The sequence below is a fragment of the Austrofundulus limnaeus genome, unplaced genomic scaffold (assembly GCF_001266775.1).
Source record: "Austrofundulus limnaeus strain Quisiro unplaced genomic scaffold, Austrofundulus_limnaeus-1.0 Scaffold19, whole genome shotgun sequence".
Taxonomy (NCBI): Eukaryota; Metazoa; Chordata; class Actinopteri; order Cyprinodontiformes; family Rivulidae; genus Austrofundulus; species Austrofundulus limnaeus.
The window spans coordinates 2,391,438-2,407,000 of NW_013952421.1; the positions used below are offsets into that span (position 1 = coordinate 2,391,438).

At 39.5% G+C, this 15,563-nt stretch overlaps 4 protein-coding genes across 5 annotated transcripts; 2 read left to right on the forward strand and 2 right to left on the reverse strand.

The window, feature by feature from the left end:
- Nucleotides 1–90: 90 nt before the first annotated feature.
- Nucleotides 91–1,039, forward strand: nmba (neuromedin Ba). Its single transcript, XM_014003566.1, has 3 exons — nt 91–388; nt 498–675; nt 771–1,039. Exons 1-3 carry the CDS (start codon nt 238–240, stop codon nt 790–792), a joined length of 351 nt encoding a protein of 116 aa, XP_013859020.1. The 5' UTR covers nt 91–237; the 3' UTR covers nt 793–1,039.
- An 11-nt stretch (nt 1,040–1,050) lies between these two features.
- kti12 (KTI12 chromatin associated homolog) lies at nt 1,051–4,581 on the forward strand. The gene is made up of 9 exons (XM_014003565.1): nt 1,051–1,266; nt 1,855–1,906; nt 1,986–2,038; nt 2,112–2,167; nt 2,250–2,329; nt 2,415–2,574; nt 2,713–2,775; nt 3,736–3,804; nt 4,385–4,581. The coding sequence occupies exons 1-9, from the start codon at nt 1,116–1,118 to the stop codon at nt 4,526–4,528; spliced, it is 828 nt and encodes a 275-aa protein (XP_013859019.1). The 5' UTR covers nt 1,051–1,115; the 3' UTR covers nt 4,529–4,581.
- Nucleotides 4,582–4,757: 176 nt separating this feature from the next.
- Nucleotides 4,758–6,395, reverse strand: ch25hl1.1 (cholesterol 25-hydroxylase like 1, tandem duplicate 1). The gene has a single exon (XM_014003437.1). It carries the CDS (start codon nt 6,393–6,395, stop codon nt 5,451–5,453), a length of 945 nt encoding a protein of 314 aa, XP_013858891.1. The 3' UTR covers nt 4,758–5,450.
- Nucleotides 6,396–9,404: 3,009 nt separating this feature from the next.
- si:dkey-24l11.2 (uncharacterized) lies at nt 9,405–14,900 on the reverse strand. Of its 2 annotated transcripts, none has more exons than XM_014003567.1 (12): nt 14,636–14,900; nt 13,293–13,890; nt 13,086–13,145; nt 12,934–12,986; nt 12,695–12,839; nt 11,348–11,706; nt 11,046–11,274; nt 10,850–10,967; nt 10,510–10,621; nt 10,314–10,425; nt 10,087–10,199; nt 9,405–9,991 (listed from the first exon to the last, which is right to left on the reverse strand). In XM_014003567.1, the coding sequence occupies exons 2-12, from the start codon at nt 13,881–13,883 to the stop codon at nt 9,922–9,924; spliced, it is 1,962 nt and encodes a 653-aa protein (XP_013859021.1). In that variant the 5' UTR covers nt 13,884–13,890; nt 14,636–14,900; the 3' UTR covers nt 9,405–9,921. The 2 variants fall into 2 exon arrangements, with proteins under 2 accessions (XP_013859021.1, XP_013859022.1); XM_014003568.1 differs by having other exon boundaries at nt 13,293–13,888; nt 14,633–14,900.
- Between the last annotated feature and the right edge of the window lie 663 nt (nt 14,901–15,563).

Here is a 15,563-nt window from a genome sequence, read left to right on the forward strand (position 1 = left end):
GTGAAATATATTTATGTTTGTGGTTGTAATGTGACAAAATATGGAAAAGTTCAAGGGGTATGAATACTTTTGCAAACCACTGTATCTTCAATCAGCACCACAGTGTCCAATAAGCACCAACCATGACTTCAGCTCATTAGAATATTTAGCACAGCCTCTTCCAATATAAAAACCTCTCCCCTTTGATAAGAGAGCTGCAGAGGTTTTAATTGACTGGCAAATTAAAGACGAAGCACTATGACAAAGATCTGCAGAAGAGGATTCCTGTCTTCTTTCATCCTCGTCTCGTACATCGCCGTGACAACTTCGATGATGCTCGACTTGACTGAACTGAGAAATAAAATTTCCAAACTCAAGGTGAACCCCAGAGGGAACCTTTGGGCAACAGGTAGGAAATTTAACGCAATAAGTGGCAAAACTTTGTTTTTTTATATATTTATTTGATAATGTAAATTTAACATTTTGTATCACGAAAGTCTTATCGTTTGTTCAAACAGGACATTTTATGGGGAAGAAAAGTGTTGGGGAAAGCTCCTTGATGGAGTCTGCCTTTGAACAAAGAGATATGCCCTCTGACGGTGGTAAGAATATTGTTCAGGGAGAGGAAAGCCTGCAGGAAATACTCATCCAGATGTTGAAAAGAGCCAAGCATACAGAGGAGAAGACAATAAACAGGTCAGTTTATTATTATTATTATTATTATTATTATTATTATTATTATTATTATTATTATTACAACAAATCTAATTTTATGTTTCCTGTTTTTGTAGAGAAGGGGGAGATCCTGTTTAAGGAGCACCATACTTATCATCATCCTGCTGATGACGTTTTATTTAAAAAAAACGACTACAAATTTGTAACATAAATAATTTTTTCTTCAGATATGGTTTAACATGAGTGATACCCTCTCAGCACTCTTACTTTTTGTCATTTATCATATATGCTCTTGATTTATTAATAAAAAATTTGCAAAGAAGCTGTAATGAAGCGTTTTGTTTCATTTAGGTGTCTTTGGCGCCACCTGGTGGTCGCTCTACATATAAATTCCGGGTGAAAGTAGCAACGTGCTGCTACTCGCGCGGCGGTTCAGGATAGAGGCTGAAACTACTTTAGCTATGCCCCTAATAGTAATGTGTGGGTACCCGTGTAGTGGTAAAACACGGAGGGGAGAGGAGCTGAWGGCGCACTTTGAGAAGAACACTGAGCGACAGGTTCATGTTGTTGGAGACGGAGTCCTCGGCGTTGATAGAAACACTGTTTACTCAGGCGAGTTCAGCTAGCTTACCTGTCATTCTGTGGTCCTGTTAGCTTTATGCTAACTTAGTTGCCGATGTGTCTTGTTAGCAAACTATCTCGGGAATCACTGAGCGTACTTTAATGAAACCCGGGGAAATAATCTTTGGATGTGCATCTACAACTGATTCACTTTTGGGGTCAGCCAGATTAAAGATGGCTGCTACATCCAACTGAACTGAAACTGCAGAAAAAATACTGGAAATCACTTAGTTTTGCATAGTGAGCTAAAATTTGGTCTTGTTGCTCAGACTTAAAGCTATTAGGCGTCAAAGCTGTTTGTCAGCAAAATATCTCATAAGTCACATGACTGCTTTTAATTAAGCTTTCATTATTGGCTTCAAAAGGACAGCCACACAAATTGACTAAATTTATTTCCATGTTACAAATGTTGAGCTAAAACAATTATGTGGTCTTAGCCTGACTTGTGATTTTGCTTGAGATCATCCAAGCCAGATTTAAGGATACTGATGCCTATCAATTGGATATTGCTTTAAAATTATTTTCTCTATCAAAACCCTGAACTTTCCTTCTGTCTGTGCCTTTTTGGATACATTGCAGATTCTCAAAAGGAAAAAAATGTCAGATCATCTCTGAAAGCTGATGTAGAGAGGTGGGTTTTTACTGCGTCAGTACAGTTAGATATAATAATAATGTTACATATTTATTTTCCTGATTATTTTCTCCCTCAGGAAGGTCAACAAGGACAACATTGTTATTCTGGATTCATTAAATTACATTAAAGGTAATTTTTAAGCAAAATCTGCTTGTTCTTTTTTATCAAACACTTTTATTTACCTTTTTAAAATGTCCCACAGGGTACCGCTATGAACTCTTCTGTCTCATCAAGCATGCACAGACACCACACTGTCTGGTTAGTCAGGAGATAATAATTTTAAATTGAAATGAACAGTACTGCTGCCACAGGTTAAATATTATTCTGTGTTTTGATGAAGGTGTACTGTTTGACCTCAGATGAAGAGAGCTCGGAATGGAACAAAAACAGAGAAACTACTGAGCAGTACAACCAGGACACGTGAGTGGGAAACGCCTATGCGAAATCATTCATCATTTTTATGGTTGTCAAAGTAAATTTTGTTTTTATTCGCCTTGTTTTGAAGCTTTGATGCACTAATCCRGAGGTTTGAAGCGCCGGACTCCAGGAACCGATGGGACAGTCCTCTCTTCACCGTACTGAAGGACGACCAGCTTCCGCTTGAAGCAATTTCGGACGCACTTTTCAAAAGAAAAGCTCCCCCACAGAACCAGTCTACTCAGAGCGTAAGGAACTTCACTCATTTTATTACAGGAAAATTATGTTTAGTACACAAAATTGTGTCATGCAGAAAAAAAAGTAGCTTTGTTAAACCTCGTGATTCCAGATTCGTAATGTTTCATTTACCATTATGTCCCCCACAGCAACCTCTGTCTTCTGCAAACTTCTTGTACGAGTTGGACAAACTCACACAAGACGTGTTAATGGTGAGTATTTGTGTGTTTATATCTGTTTAATTAGTCAGATTTCCTGCTGTCTTTGTAATCTGATTAAAAAAAGATTAACACAGGGATATCCAGAGTTCAAGACTCCAATTTTTKTTGTTGTTTTGTTTTATTTTGAGGGGGTTGGTTAGAAAAATGCACTGCCCGGCCAAAAAAAAGGTCATCACCTGGATTAAACTAAGCAAATAGTAAGAGCCCTCCACCGGATAATTACTGCATGAGTGATTATGTTTCAGCTGGCAACAGGTTGTTTAACTGTAGCTAATGCAGTGAGTAGCTTCTAATATGCTAAACAACCATGCTGAAAGATGTGGTCATGGAAAGGATGTTAATCTGTTTCAGAAGGGTCAGATTATTGGCAGTAATCAGAGAAAAATATCTAAGGAGATTGCTGAAACGACTAAAATCCGTTTAAGAAATTTGCAAGGAAGAATGAGTTCAGATTTACTCTATTCCAGAGGGATGGAGGCGGCGGAAGTGAAGCACCCATCATTCATAGTGCTGTTATGTGAGACATCAAAATTAAAACTCTGGACAGGAAATAAAAGATGCCACAGTGAGTGCATGCCAAAATCAAAACTAAAGGTGGTCCAACGAAATATTAGTGAGTGACCTTTTTGTTTTTTTAGCCAGGCAGTGTGTTTGTGCCTTTGACTGACTCTATGATGTATAGCAGGCATTACAACAACAAGCTTACAAATATTTCTTGTTTTTTTTTTTTTTGTTTGTTTTTGATCTGTCTGTTAATTGCTGTGACCCAGTAGAAAAAATGCCTACTTTGTGATTGAACATTTTCCACCGGTGTCTTTCTTGTAATTAATAATTGAATAATAATAGATTGAGAATTAACTGTTTTTTAGACTGGTTTAGTTGTATTTCTCTGTCCTTGTGCTTCACTTTTCAGATTGTTAGTTTTAATAAACATTATAAAATATCTTTCAGGCAATTTTTAATGCCCAGAAGACGAGCATTCCCGGGGATCTCATCTCAGTTCCAGGAGCAACAGAAAAGATATCCTTTCATAAGCATAAATAATTATCCTCCTGTTAATAATTAGTCACAGCTTTAATGCTACCTTAGCATATCAGTTTTCTTGTGAGATTATAATTCCACGAAGGCTTGGTCTCCCTCAGATAGTGACTGAGCCATGAATTAATTTTTCCTCATCTGCTAAAGAAAGTCACGTTTGCTCACAGTCGGGAGGCAAAGGCCTCGACATGAAAGGCTTCCAGGAAGTCATAAAAAGATYAGAATTAAAGGTACAACATGACAGGACAGCAAAGGTGAAGGTCTCAGCTGTGATGAAATGATATGGGATATGATGCAAGAAGGCAAATAAACATCATGGTAGCAAAAGCAAATTCTTTGATGTTATTTTCTCTCCTTTGAACATGTTTGTTTGAGCAGAGCTAACTTCAAAGCACGTAGCCTTCATTGAGGGATGTGTCATTTTAATATAAATCATCAGATGCACTCTTTCGTGTGCCTTAAAGCCCTAAATGAAAAGCCGTAATCTTGACTCTGTTCCTTATGAAATATTATGCTAAAGATCYTCTATTAACAGCTTAATGTCCTTAACCTGAAGTGAAACGTGGAGCTCAGCCGGAGCATCAACATGGCAGAACTGCGGAAACTTCGGCGCCAGTTCATCAGCTACAGCAAGATGCACCCGACAGAAAACACAGGACAAATTGCCAACATGTTTGTTCAGTATTTAAATAAGAGTCTTCATTGAATTCCTATGTTTTTGTAGTTTGTCAAATAAATATATTTAAATGTGTTCAGAAACGTCTACCGATGATTTCCRCATTGATTTTTAAAGGATATATTACAAAATAAATGACCAGTTAAGCAGACGACTGATACCTTAGGTAAAACTTTGCAAACGTTTTCTTGTGCTTTCACAATAACAAGCAGCACGGTTGCTCAGTAGAGCTGTTGCCTCTCAGCAAGGAGGTTGCCAGATCAAATCCCAAATGGGGACCTTTCATAAAATGGCATGAATTGTAAAATGTTCTGTGACATTGCCTTAAGACTTAGATGTTCCAAGATCCAAATGAAAATGTACAACTAGAATATTAAGCTTTTGCCATTTTTTAAAAATATTTTAATCAAAAATCTTTCTTAGAAGTAGTAAAATGTTGGTGACTAAAGCACTTTCCAAGTCTTTGTATTGTATAAGAGGATTGAGAAGCAGGACTCTTATTTTGATGAGCTTACAAGTTTMAGAGGTTCTCTGCAAGATGTTGATTGAAGTGCAACTGTGTGCACAAACAGCTAAACGTGAAGTTAAAAACTACTACAGTCACTGGTATTTCAAATATATATTTATTCAAAAAAATATTTTTCACATCAAAGACTGTACAAGGGCAATTCTCCAAACCTTCATAGATTTAATTAGACAACCCTTTATTCAGAATCAGTTTTATTGTCAGTGAACATTCACAGACTAAGAACTTGCAGTTAAAAACAACCATTCTTTTTACACACACATAAACATGGGGGAGAACGGATGATCAGGTCTTGCGCAACATGGTCATGCTACCTTTTGCAGCTTGGAAATACCCAATAGGACAGATGAGTGTTTAAAGTTTGAAGTTTTTTAAATCTTCAGTAAAAAAATACAAACACGATTAACATACAAGACAATATTTTTCCTATTTTGTTCTAGGTTTTTTCTTCAAAGGGACAGCCRTGCCAAAGATTCGATCCCAGTGTCTGAAGAACGGGGCGTAGTTGCTGCTTGGCTTCTGGTGGTGCATGTCGTGAGCCGGTGCACCCCCCAGCAGACCGAAGGGCACCAGGTGGTTCAGGGCCCACGGCAGGTCATAGCCTATGTGGTCCTCCACGGACATCCAGAGGCTGAAAACCATCATGCACCAAATGCTSAGTGGATGGCACTTTAAAAACACCGGGTCCATGTTGCTCCAGAATCCCACAGTCATCAGTTCTGGGATGCTGAGCTCCTCTGTAGACCATGAGAATGGCGCCATGTACTCATGGTGGACCGCATGAACCCAGCGGTAAAGCTGGGAATTCTTATGGTGGATGTAGTGCCAGATGAAGTACTGAGTGTCAAAAAGGAGAAGAGAAGCCAGTGATTCGGTGACTAGCTCAAACAAGGTTGGAGCCTCCCTTGGAAGTATTGGTTGCGGCAGAAAGAACGTGCTGATTATTACAGCTGGTAGAACGAAGAAAATATGGTTAAATAAAGCCGTCATGAAGCTTTTAACCATCATCCTCAGTGTCGGCTGCCTGTCTGGTTGGATCTTGTACTTGTGGAATAAAGGGACCCTTTCTCCCAGAAGGTCCAAAACAGCAAAGGGTACACTGAAGAAGCAGTAGCTGAAAAAGGCGAGTATGATGATGAAAAAGGGAGACGAGATGAGAGACCGGTGGTGAAGACACAAGTGATCCCATAGTGGCTGCAGGAGACGGTCCGATGGCCTGAAGCCCTGAGACGGCAGAGCCAGCTCACTGACGTTCAGCATCTTGGTGCGGTGCCACTGCTGACCGAGACTGAGTCCAGTTTTATACAGAGGAGTTATGAAGGGACTTTGCTCTGAGTCAAAAAAGATCAGCAGATTTTCTCCAACCTGCATTTGAGTGTATGAAAACGAACATACTGTACACAAGATTAGCAATCCAGCAGGCGAACTGGACGCAAAGCAATACGCTTGAGATAAAGTTGATCGATGTAAGTTTCAATTTTAAGTCTTGCAATTTATTATCTAAATCATCTGCAGGGTTGCAGAACAGGTCAAACTATTTCAAAGTGGCTGTTGTCCTCCAGTGAGAGAGTTGGGGGTTCAATTCCACCTCTATTCTTACTGAAGTGTTCCTAGGCAAGATACTTAACCCTTCATTGCCTCTGATGTGTCCCATCACAGTATGGATCAGCTATAAGTACAATCCATACCATCCTGATGCATCTCAGTAATCCAGGTAGAAAAATCAAAAAGAAAAATAAGTAAGTCCTCTGGATGGGTTTTTCTTTAGTGAAACGTTTCGTCTCTCCTCCGAGAGATTTCTCCAGTCTGAGGAGTTTCAGCCCTATAAGCAATGCCTCCACAAAGTGGACAAACAGGTTAGTCACATGCTGAAGAGGTTATTAACTACTTTCTGTACCACATACTGTACCCAGGTGAGGCCGCTCCTAGTCTCAAAATTCCCAAACAGGATGTACCAATAAGACCTACTGTTAGCATGATTAACTCTGTCACTTACAATGTTTTCAAATATCTAGCATCAGTACTTGGTCCATTAGTTGGCATTTCAGCTCATCACATACAGAACACCATGGACTTTGTGAACAAGGTGAGGGATGTCATCATGGAGACGGATGAAACTATGGTCTCCTTTGATGACACATCACTCTTTATGTGCGTTCCTGTTGATAAGGCAGTGGATGTGGTCTGTGTAAGATTAAAATCAGACACCACTCTTAGCAGCAGAACCACTCTTTCCACAGAACAACTGGGCCAACTCCTGAAACTGTGCCTGGAGTCAACCTACTTCACATATGGGGGCAATACTATAGTCAGAAACATGGGTACGCTATGGGCTCCCCATTTTCCCCTATTGTTGCAAACCTGTACATGGAGGAGTTGGAAAAGAGAGCTTTGATGTCCTTTACAGGGAGACCACCGAGCCATTGGTTAAGGTATGTTGATGACACCTGGGTTAAGTGTCAGGAGAACTGTGATCAGTTATACTGTACATCGGGGAAACAAAACAGCCACTGTTCAAAAGAATGAGCCAGCACAGACGAGCAACATCATCAGGCCAGGACTCTGCAGTTTACACTGATCTACAGGCCAGCGGTCACTCTTTCAGGGATGATGTTCTCATCCTTGATAGAGAGCAACGTTGGTTTGAGAGAGGAGTAAAGGAAGCCATCTTTGTGAAGAAAAACCGTCCACCATTAAACAGAGGTGGAGGSCTTCGTGTCCAGTTGTCCCCCTCCAATGTTGTTATTGCAAGTATGACTCAGCCCCCTGTGAGCAAAAGGTGTGAATCAGGGCCCCAACGATAGTCAGGTGATGGAGCACATGACCCCCTATGAACAATAGAGCTAATCAAGGCACTAACAACCTATCATTGGGCTGATGGTCCTCTTTAGAATGTGACTAACCTGTTTGTCCACCATGTGGAGGCAGGTTGAGTTCACCTGAAACTCCTCAGACTGAAGAAGTCTCTCGGAGGAGAGATGAAGCGTTTCATTAAAGAACCCGTCCAGAGGACCTACTTATTTTTCTTTTTGATACAATCCATACCATTTACCAGACTGGAGGAAATTAGCACAATCCTCCACAAAGTACAGCTTGAACTCTTGAGTTCATATTGATGAGTTTCCTGAAATGCGCGGCTTGCTTTCTATTTCTCTCAGATTAAGGTCCAGACTTTGATTTCATTAATCTAAAACAGGAATTTATCCCTTTTTGGCAGAACGACTTGTCTGCTTGGAGACACAATTTGTTTAATGCACCAATGTCAACAAGGAGCCAAATCAGCAGATCTGAGAATTTAAAGCTCCTCGATTCATTCCAGGTTAGGTTCACGTTCACCAGTGAAGTCGATCTGAAGCAGCAAAGGAGACAATTTTTAGTAACTAGTTTGAAGCCACAGCAAACAAGTTGTACAGAGCTGGAAACCATGATACTACCACCACCACCRGGCGGCTGTGGCAAAGTGGTTAGGGGTCGTCCTGGAACCGGAAGGTCACCGGTTTGATCCCCCGTCCAGCTATCTCCGTTGTTGTGTCCTTGGGCAAGACACTTCACCCCTAATGCCTCTGATGTGTGTCCCATCAGTGTATGAATGTGATTGGCACTGATTAGTCTCCACAGTGATTGTACATGTTAGCTTTGTAGAGACYTAATAAAGTGCTGTGTGAATGGGTAAATGGGTGTGAAGCGCTTTGAGTGTCCTGGATGGATAGAAAAGCGGTATATGAGTACAGTCCATTTACCATTTACCATGTCTTACATATAAGTGACATGCCTATCCTTCAAATACAAAAAGTCAAAGAAAGCATCTTTATATTTAGGAATCTTGGCAGAATACACAGGATTTTGTGTCACATAACTGGCATATTTTCTTTTGAATTTGGCTCAGCCAAMATGAAACAGGAAGTGACATGATCAAAGGGGAACACTTTAAGAAATAAAATTCTGGTCTTTGTTTTTAAAAAAATATATTATTTGAACTCATTTTCATCTCTCTTTGATAATGACTCAAAATAATCTAAGGAAACATCAGAGTCTTCTCTACAGTTTGTGTTATTAGCCATTGTAGCAATGCTCTGTTCAAGTTCATGTTCAGACATTCCCCTTTGACATCACTTCCTGTTACTCTACATGTGAATCTCAACAACTGTTCATCTCAGTAATATGAAATTATTTTTACAATATTTTATCAGTGTTATCTTTCCAAAAACGCATTCATGTTCATTACAAAAATTTGATGCGACAGGCACTTTAAAATCTTGAATTATGCTTTCCTATTGAATAGTACAGACTATGCTCTCATTTGTTTATAGTGTGTTCATTTTATAAATGAGCCTTTTATGTAGCTCCATACTTTTATATAGAATCAAACCTTCAGTCAGGTTAAAATCATGGTTTCAATGCATTTATTGTCTTTATACAACATTATATTTTCATTTCAACATTATAAATACAAATTGGAATTTTGTTCAAAACCTAATTACAAAAGCAAAAACTTTTATTATTATGACTGTAGACTAATTACTACCTTAAAAGAAATAATTTATCTCGGTATTTCAGAGTTGATTATATGAGATCAACCATGTTTTTCTTGAATGGGTGATCTTAATTGCATTTCATTCTTCATTGCATCTCTAATGTTACGTTTGAATGACAAAGCAAATCTGATCTGAATGATGTCTTTATTCACAAAGACTAAAGTTAAATTCTGCCTTACAGCTGTGGAGTTACTGAATGAAATTAAAGTGGGACTAAATATTAAACTACAGTATGAATAACTTGAATAATGAGTGATCAAATTAAGTTTTATTGTGGGAAGAGATTGTCATAAAAATTACCATAAGTTTTGAAATCATTGCTCTTTTTTTTTTTTTTTTACAACAAAGCTCTTCATCAACCGTTACTTCTTCTCACTGGCTGCCTTCCTTGAAACCGTTTTGTTGGTGTTGCTATACTTTTGTCGATCGTTTCTAAAAACAGAGAAAATAAATAAATGAGTATTTGTTCATAAAAGTGTATTTTTTGAATCAGTAATGCTTACAGAAAACTGATGTCATGTGTGTACCTGCTCATTTTTGCCTTGTTTCTACATCCCAGTCCTCCCTCCCAGTGACTGGTGCGGGTGCCCCTCGTCATCATGCTCCCACAGCTAATGCAAGGCTTTCCATTGTTATAAGGCTGCAGGAGTAAACACAAAGTAGATTACATTCAAAGTCTTTGAAATCTGAAGTGTTTTACCCCTTTATTGTACTTTGCTCTAGTTTTGGTGGTGATTTTCAGTCTTTACTCCACCTGTTCTTTGGCGCAAAATCCACAAATCATCCTGGTGGCCAGCTCCATGGGGTGATCCTGGTTCTCGTCATGGCAAACATCACAGGCGTAAGCCCGCCCACAGCAGGGAAATCTAGGAATTTTAAAGCAAAGTTCTGCTCAAAAAGCAACAAAGTGAGCAATTTTAAAAAGAGAAAAGCCTCAGCGAGGATGATACCTCAGCCAGCGATGACTTTGTTTGTAATGTTTGCACGCTCCTTTGTCTGGCAGTGGCTTTCCTTTCTGCACAGCTGGATCTCTTATTGATTTGTAATTACAAGTTGTTGAACCTGCACAAAAACAGAGAGGTAATCAAATCTAATTACCTGCTTGTTTTGTTTACATACAGAAAACAAAGCGCAGCTTAATTATGTGCTAATGCTCTAAGTTTGTGTAACACTAAGCAGCTTATTGAATAATGTTATGAAATTTTTACTAGAAAGCCAAATGGAACAATTTCTTTGTTGTAAGGTCTTAACTCTTATCCCTTCAGAAACAAACGTTAAGTGCGCGCTGACCTAATTTGTTCGAGGAACGAGGCTGGATATACTGAAATCTTGTGCTCTCAGCCAGGATGCTGAGTTTGCCGTGACACTCTTCACAGTTAAACTCCTTTGTTTGCCCGTAGAAAACGTTCTGATAAAAAACAAGATGAGTTAATTCACAGGTCACATGTAAGCGGTGCATTTTTCGGCCTTTCACAATATTCATCACCTGCACAGGGACCTCCTGAGAGCAGCCGAGGCACCCCACAGTGAGGTCACAATCCTGAAGTACGAGGTCAGCAGGTGTAGCATTGTGAAGGTCCAAATATCCCAGGACGTCACTGTAATGGTGGAGCATGCAGGGYCTGAAGGCAGCACTGATGTCTGCATTACATTTCTCACACTGAGCCGTGCAGGAAGTCCTTCCAGTGAGCATCAGATCTGCAGTCACCTTACACCTGTAGATAGTATCAATGAGCCAAGTTTACAGCTGAGGTTTAGACTGAAAAAAAAAACGTTTATGTTTGTTACCTGTTACACTGCAGGCAAACGGTGATCTGTTGTGCCACCACAGTGGCTGTGTTTTCTCCCAGCCTCAGCCCCAGCAGCTTCACCTCCGTGCCTCTGCGAGGATCACTGATCTTGATGTTCTCCACCAGCTGACTCGCCTCCACCTCCTGCTCACCTTCGTCGCAGCCTGGTGTCTCCTGCTGCGCTGAAGTGTCCCTCTTCCCCGACCCGTCRTCCGGAATTTCCTCCGTGTTGCCGGTGTCCTCGTCTGCAGCTGCATCACTGGAGGCAGGATCAGAGCTTTCACTTGCTGCCACCTGGAGCTCTTGGTATGAGATGAACTGCAGTCCAGACTTTTCCAAATCAATGTCTTTTTTTAACTGGAGAAGAGAAAACAGTTATTTTAGTTAGGGTTCATTCTATGTCTTATGCTAGAAGGTATTTGCAGTTTGTGAATGTATTTAAACTGTAACAACCTAGCTCAATTACAAACTCATTATTATTATATTATTATTATCATAAATACCTTTTAGATAAAATAATCTTGTGAAGGACTACATGTAATTAACTTCTAACTAATGTGCATATMTATGTTGTACTGAGCTTTGTTCTTGTTTGTATTGTTTCAAACTGTTCTAAAAGGAAATTTTAAAAAACAACCTACAGATTCTGTCTTAGAAAATAACAGTGTCCCTAAAGCAGGGCTATTCAACTAARTTGCTCCAGGGGCCGCATTTACTCAAAGCCAACAGCTCGGGAACCAGGCATACACCCTCGTGTTGGGGTGATGCCCATTAATGGTAGSTGAAGCACTGCAGCATGTAAGAGAACAAGTATTTTTATCTTTTACCTTTAAAATTAATTTGTTTTGTTGCACTGAAAAATAAATTTTAAATTTACAAGTTATTTGAAATCAGTTTTATATTAAATTGAGAAAAAAAATACAATTTTGACAGGTACAGTTGGCCTCATCTCCCTAAACTGAATATATGAAATCATAGAAGCTAATGAGCTAGGACGCTAAGGGCTAAGGAGGTGGTGAATATTTCAAAGAGGAAGAGGTCCTAACAATGAACCTTGTGGTACTCCGTGGCACAGCTTTGACACCCACACAAATTCAAGCCAAAAAGATGCTACGTTTTAGATCAGCGGGGTCCCGTCCTGGTCCTCTATGCTATCCTGCATGTTTTCTCGTTTCCCTGCTCCAAAACACCTAATTCAGTAATTGAATTCCTTTTTAAAAGTTATGCAGAAGCCATAACTGGCTTGTAGCTTTGACCTCAAACAAGATTCAAATGATTAAATTCCTTTTCTCTGAGTATTCTAATATCTTTAAATGTAAAAACAGAACACGTTTCACAAGCTCACCTGTCGGGCTCCTTCAGTAAACAGCCTCTCCAAACTCCGATCCAGCCAGCGAAGAAAAGGCCGGAAAAGTAGCTCCACCTTTCCCAGCAACTGATTAGTAGCGTGTTTAGCTTGAAGCCACTCAGTGGATGCTTGCTGCACATGCCTGCATTACCAAAGGTTTATAGAAATGTCTGTAAACACTGCTTTTGCAGAGAATGCTAATTAGTAAATGTGAAAATAAAAGTGAACATTTTTACTTTGCCATAACTGGTGGTAGATCTTGATCCAGTGGTATATCTAATGTGAAAATCTGAGTGGCACAAAACAAGGCGATGAAAAAAAGAAAGTTATTTCCAAGTCAACCATTCAACACTTATAGTATTATTAAGAAATAAAGGCAGTTCTTTACCTCTAGAGGATAATCATCTGGGAAGCTGACCATTATATCAACTTCTTTCAGATCAAAAGGCTGTAAAATATAAAGTTCCCTTTACAAAACAAGTTTGAATTTAAATTCCACGTTGCAGCTAATGTCAGCTTATTCAGTAAAGAATGACATCAAAAGCCCATGTTCTCAGTGAAAAACAATAAGTAAAAGGAGGGGGGAAACAATTACCCAGTCTGGATCTGTAGCTTCTACAGACACCCTGTAATACGTCACTTTTCCATCACTTCTTTCCTGAATGATCAGCTGATCTTTGGGGAAACGCTTCTTCAGCTGTTGGATTTCAGTGTCTCTCAGCTTCTTGGCTGTGTCCTCAGTCATGTCGCAAAGCTTCACCTCCTGGAGGCCACCAGGACGGGACGCTGGGGGAAAGCTTGCTGGAGCTTTAGATGGATTTCCAAAAACAGGCATGCCATCCACCGGAAGTAAATGTGGTGGATGCCAGAAGCGACAATTCTCCTCCATCGTGCAGCACCCTGAGAGAAAGTAGCGACAGGGGCGGTGGACAGCTGCGGGGGCAAACCTGGGGTTATGGGTAAACAAGGGCCTGTACCCCTCATGTTGACTTAGTGAGTGTGACGGTGCAGCATCCGACTGGCCGGACATCCCATCAGCTTTGCTCTCATCTCTCACGTGTAAAAATTTACACTTATTGCCATAGWTGCAACGTCGTCCTTGAGAAAAGAAGCGGCACACTGGCTGAGTTTGAGGAACTACCTCAGATTTACTTTCTTCTGTGTTCTCTTCTCCACCACACTCCATTTTTTACCTGAGTATACAACACAATGGCGTTTGTTAGGAAGATAATCATTTTCTATATTCAGACAAAAGTGGAAAGTTTTAGCCTACAACAATGGCTTTTGATGTTTTTTAATTTATTTTTTAAAGCAATATGTATTGTGCTGTGCAAAAGTCTTCATCCCTCATAATATAGATTACAAAAAGTCTTAAGTGATGGTTCAAAGTTTCTTTAGATATTTGGTTGCTTTTTCACTCATTTTAAGTCCAGTCCCTGRCTATTTAGACAGAAATATATTTTTTATTTTTATGTTGTTCATTGTTAAGTCTGTCACTAGGAAGCTACTTTAAGTAAGATTTTTACGCTTTTTTAACCACAAGCCTGTTACAAATTATCCCTAACTGATTCTATTAAAAAATAGTACACTGTTTGAAACATAAAATGTATTATAGTTCCAGTGACTCCCCCCAAAAAGGTTATTAGCCAAGTTGGTCAACTGAAAATGGGATATCTGCCAGGTCTAAGCCGGATTATTCCTGTTCCTTGATATCATGGCTTTTATACACTTCAGCTACTGAAGGTGGCCTGTCAGCTCAGCAGAAAGTCGGACCCCACAATAACAAACTATATCGAAATAAGGGACGGTTTAAAAATATTTACTGAGTGCTGGACATGTAAAATATTTTAACAAAAAATAAATAAATAAAACGTAAAAGAAAAAGAGGTAAAATAATAATAATAATAAATAAAACGTTTTGTGAAAATATATCATTACCTGAACACCTGGCACAGGTCGGCCCAAAGCTTTTCTCCCAGACGCTAAAATGAGCAGAAGTTGAAGTTGTTTCGAAACCAGACACTTGTCAGCTGACACCACCACGAACTCCCTCCTTCCGCTTTCAAAATGATTTAACTCTTGTTACAATTTCAGTTTTCGTTGCTTCAACTTTTCACCTGCAGTGAAGCCCTTCGAGCTCCACCACAAACGAGTAAATAATTAGCCAAGTTTGTTGTTGTTTAACGTCAAAGAACTGCGCATGCTCAGGCTCGTTTACACTCACTGACATCATATATCGCCACCTACCGGCTCGGAGTACTGATGTCAGCGTGCGCAGTTAACTTTAAACTTTTTTTAACCTGTCTGCTACTGCTGAGGCATAAATATATTATATAAGTTCTGTCAGAAAACCAACTAGGGTAGTTCCGTTGTTGCGAAACCACAAATCTTAGTCTATCCAGCTGTAAACAATTAAACCTAATTGCTGGCGATTGACCGGTTTGGTTTAAAAACAAGCCGGATTTAATGGGATTTTCTGGCTTTTTGTTAAGATGCTGAAGTTTTTTTCAACTATTATTCATAGATCTTTTTCAGATGAAAATAAAGACAAATATGTTAATACCAAAGGGTTGTGTGAAAAAAAAAAGATTTTCCACATTTTTCATTGCCTCCGTGGCCTAAGAGCAGCAGTCCTGGTCCTGAAACAAAGCATGAATAATATATGTTCTTGTTGTGTTAAACCTTTTTTTTAATAAGAAATGTTTATTTACTTTTTTTATTCCGTTGTATAGTTTTAATATTTTGGATGCGGTTTTAAACAATGCCATAGTCAGTTTTAAACCTTGCAAAATAGGCTGTGTCCAAAACGGCAGGACGGGTCCTCCGAAGGTCGAATTTGTCGGCCGCATACGTCATAGCGCCGCGA

Coding starts and splice junctions, on each gene's coding strand:
- nmba (XM_014003566.1), top strand. CDS start 238: ATGACAAAGATCTGCAGAAGAGGATTCCTGTCTTCTTTCATCCTCGTC. Junction 389..497: donor AGGGAACCTTTGGGCAACAG/GTAGGAAATTTA, acceptor TTGTTCAAACAG/GACATTTTATGGGGAAGAAA. Junction 676..770: donor GAGGAGAAGACAATAAACAG/GTCAGTTTATTA, acceptor CTGTTTTTGTAG/AGAAGGGGGAGATCCTGTTT.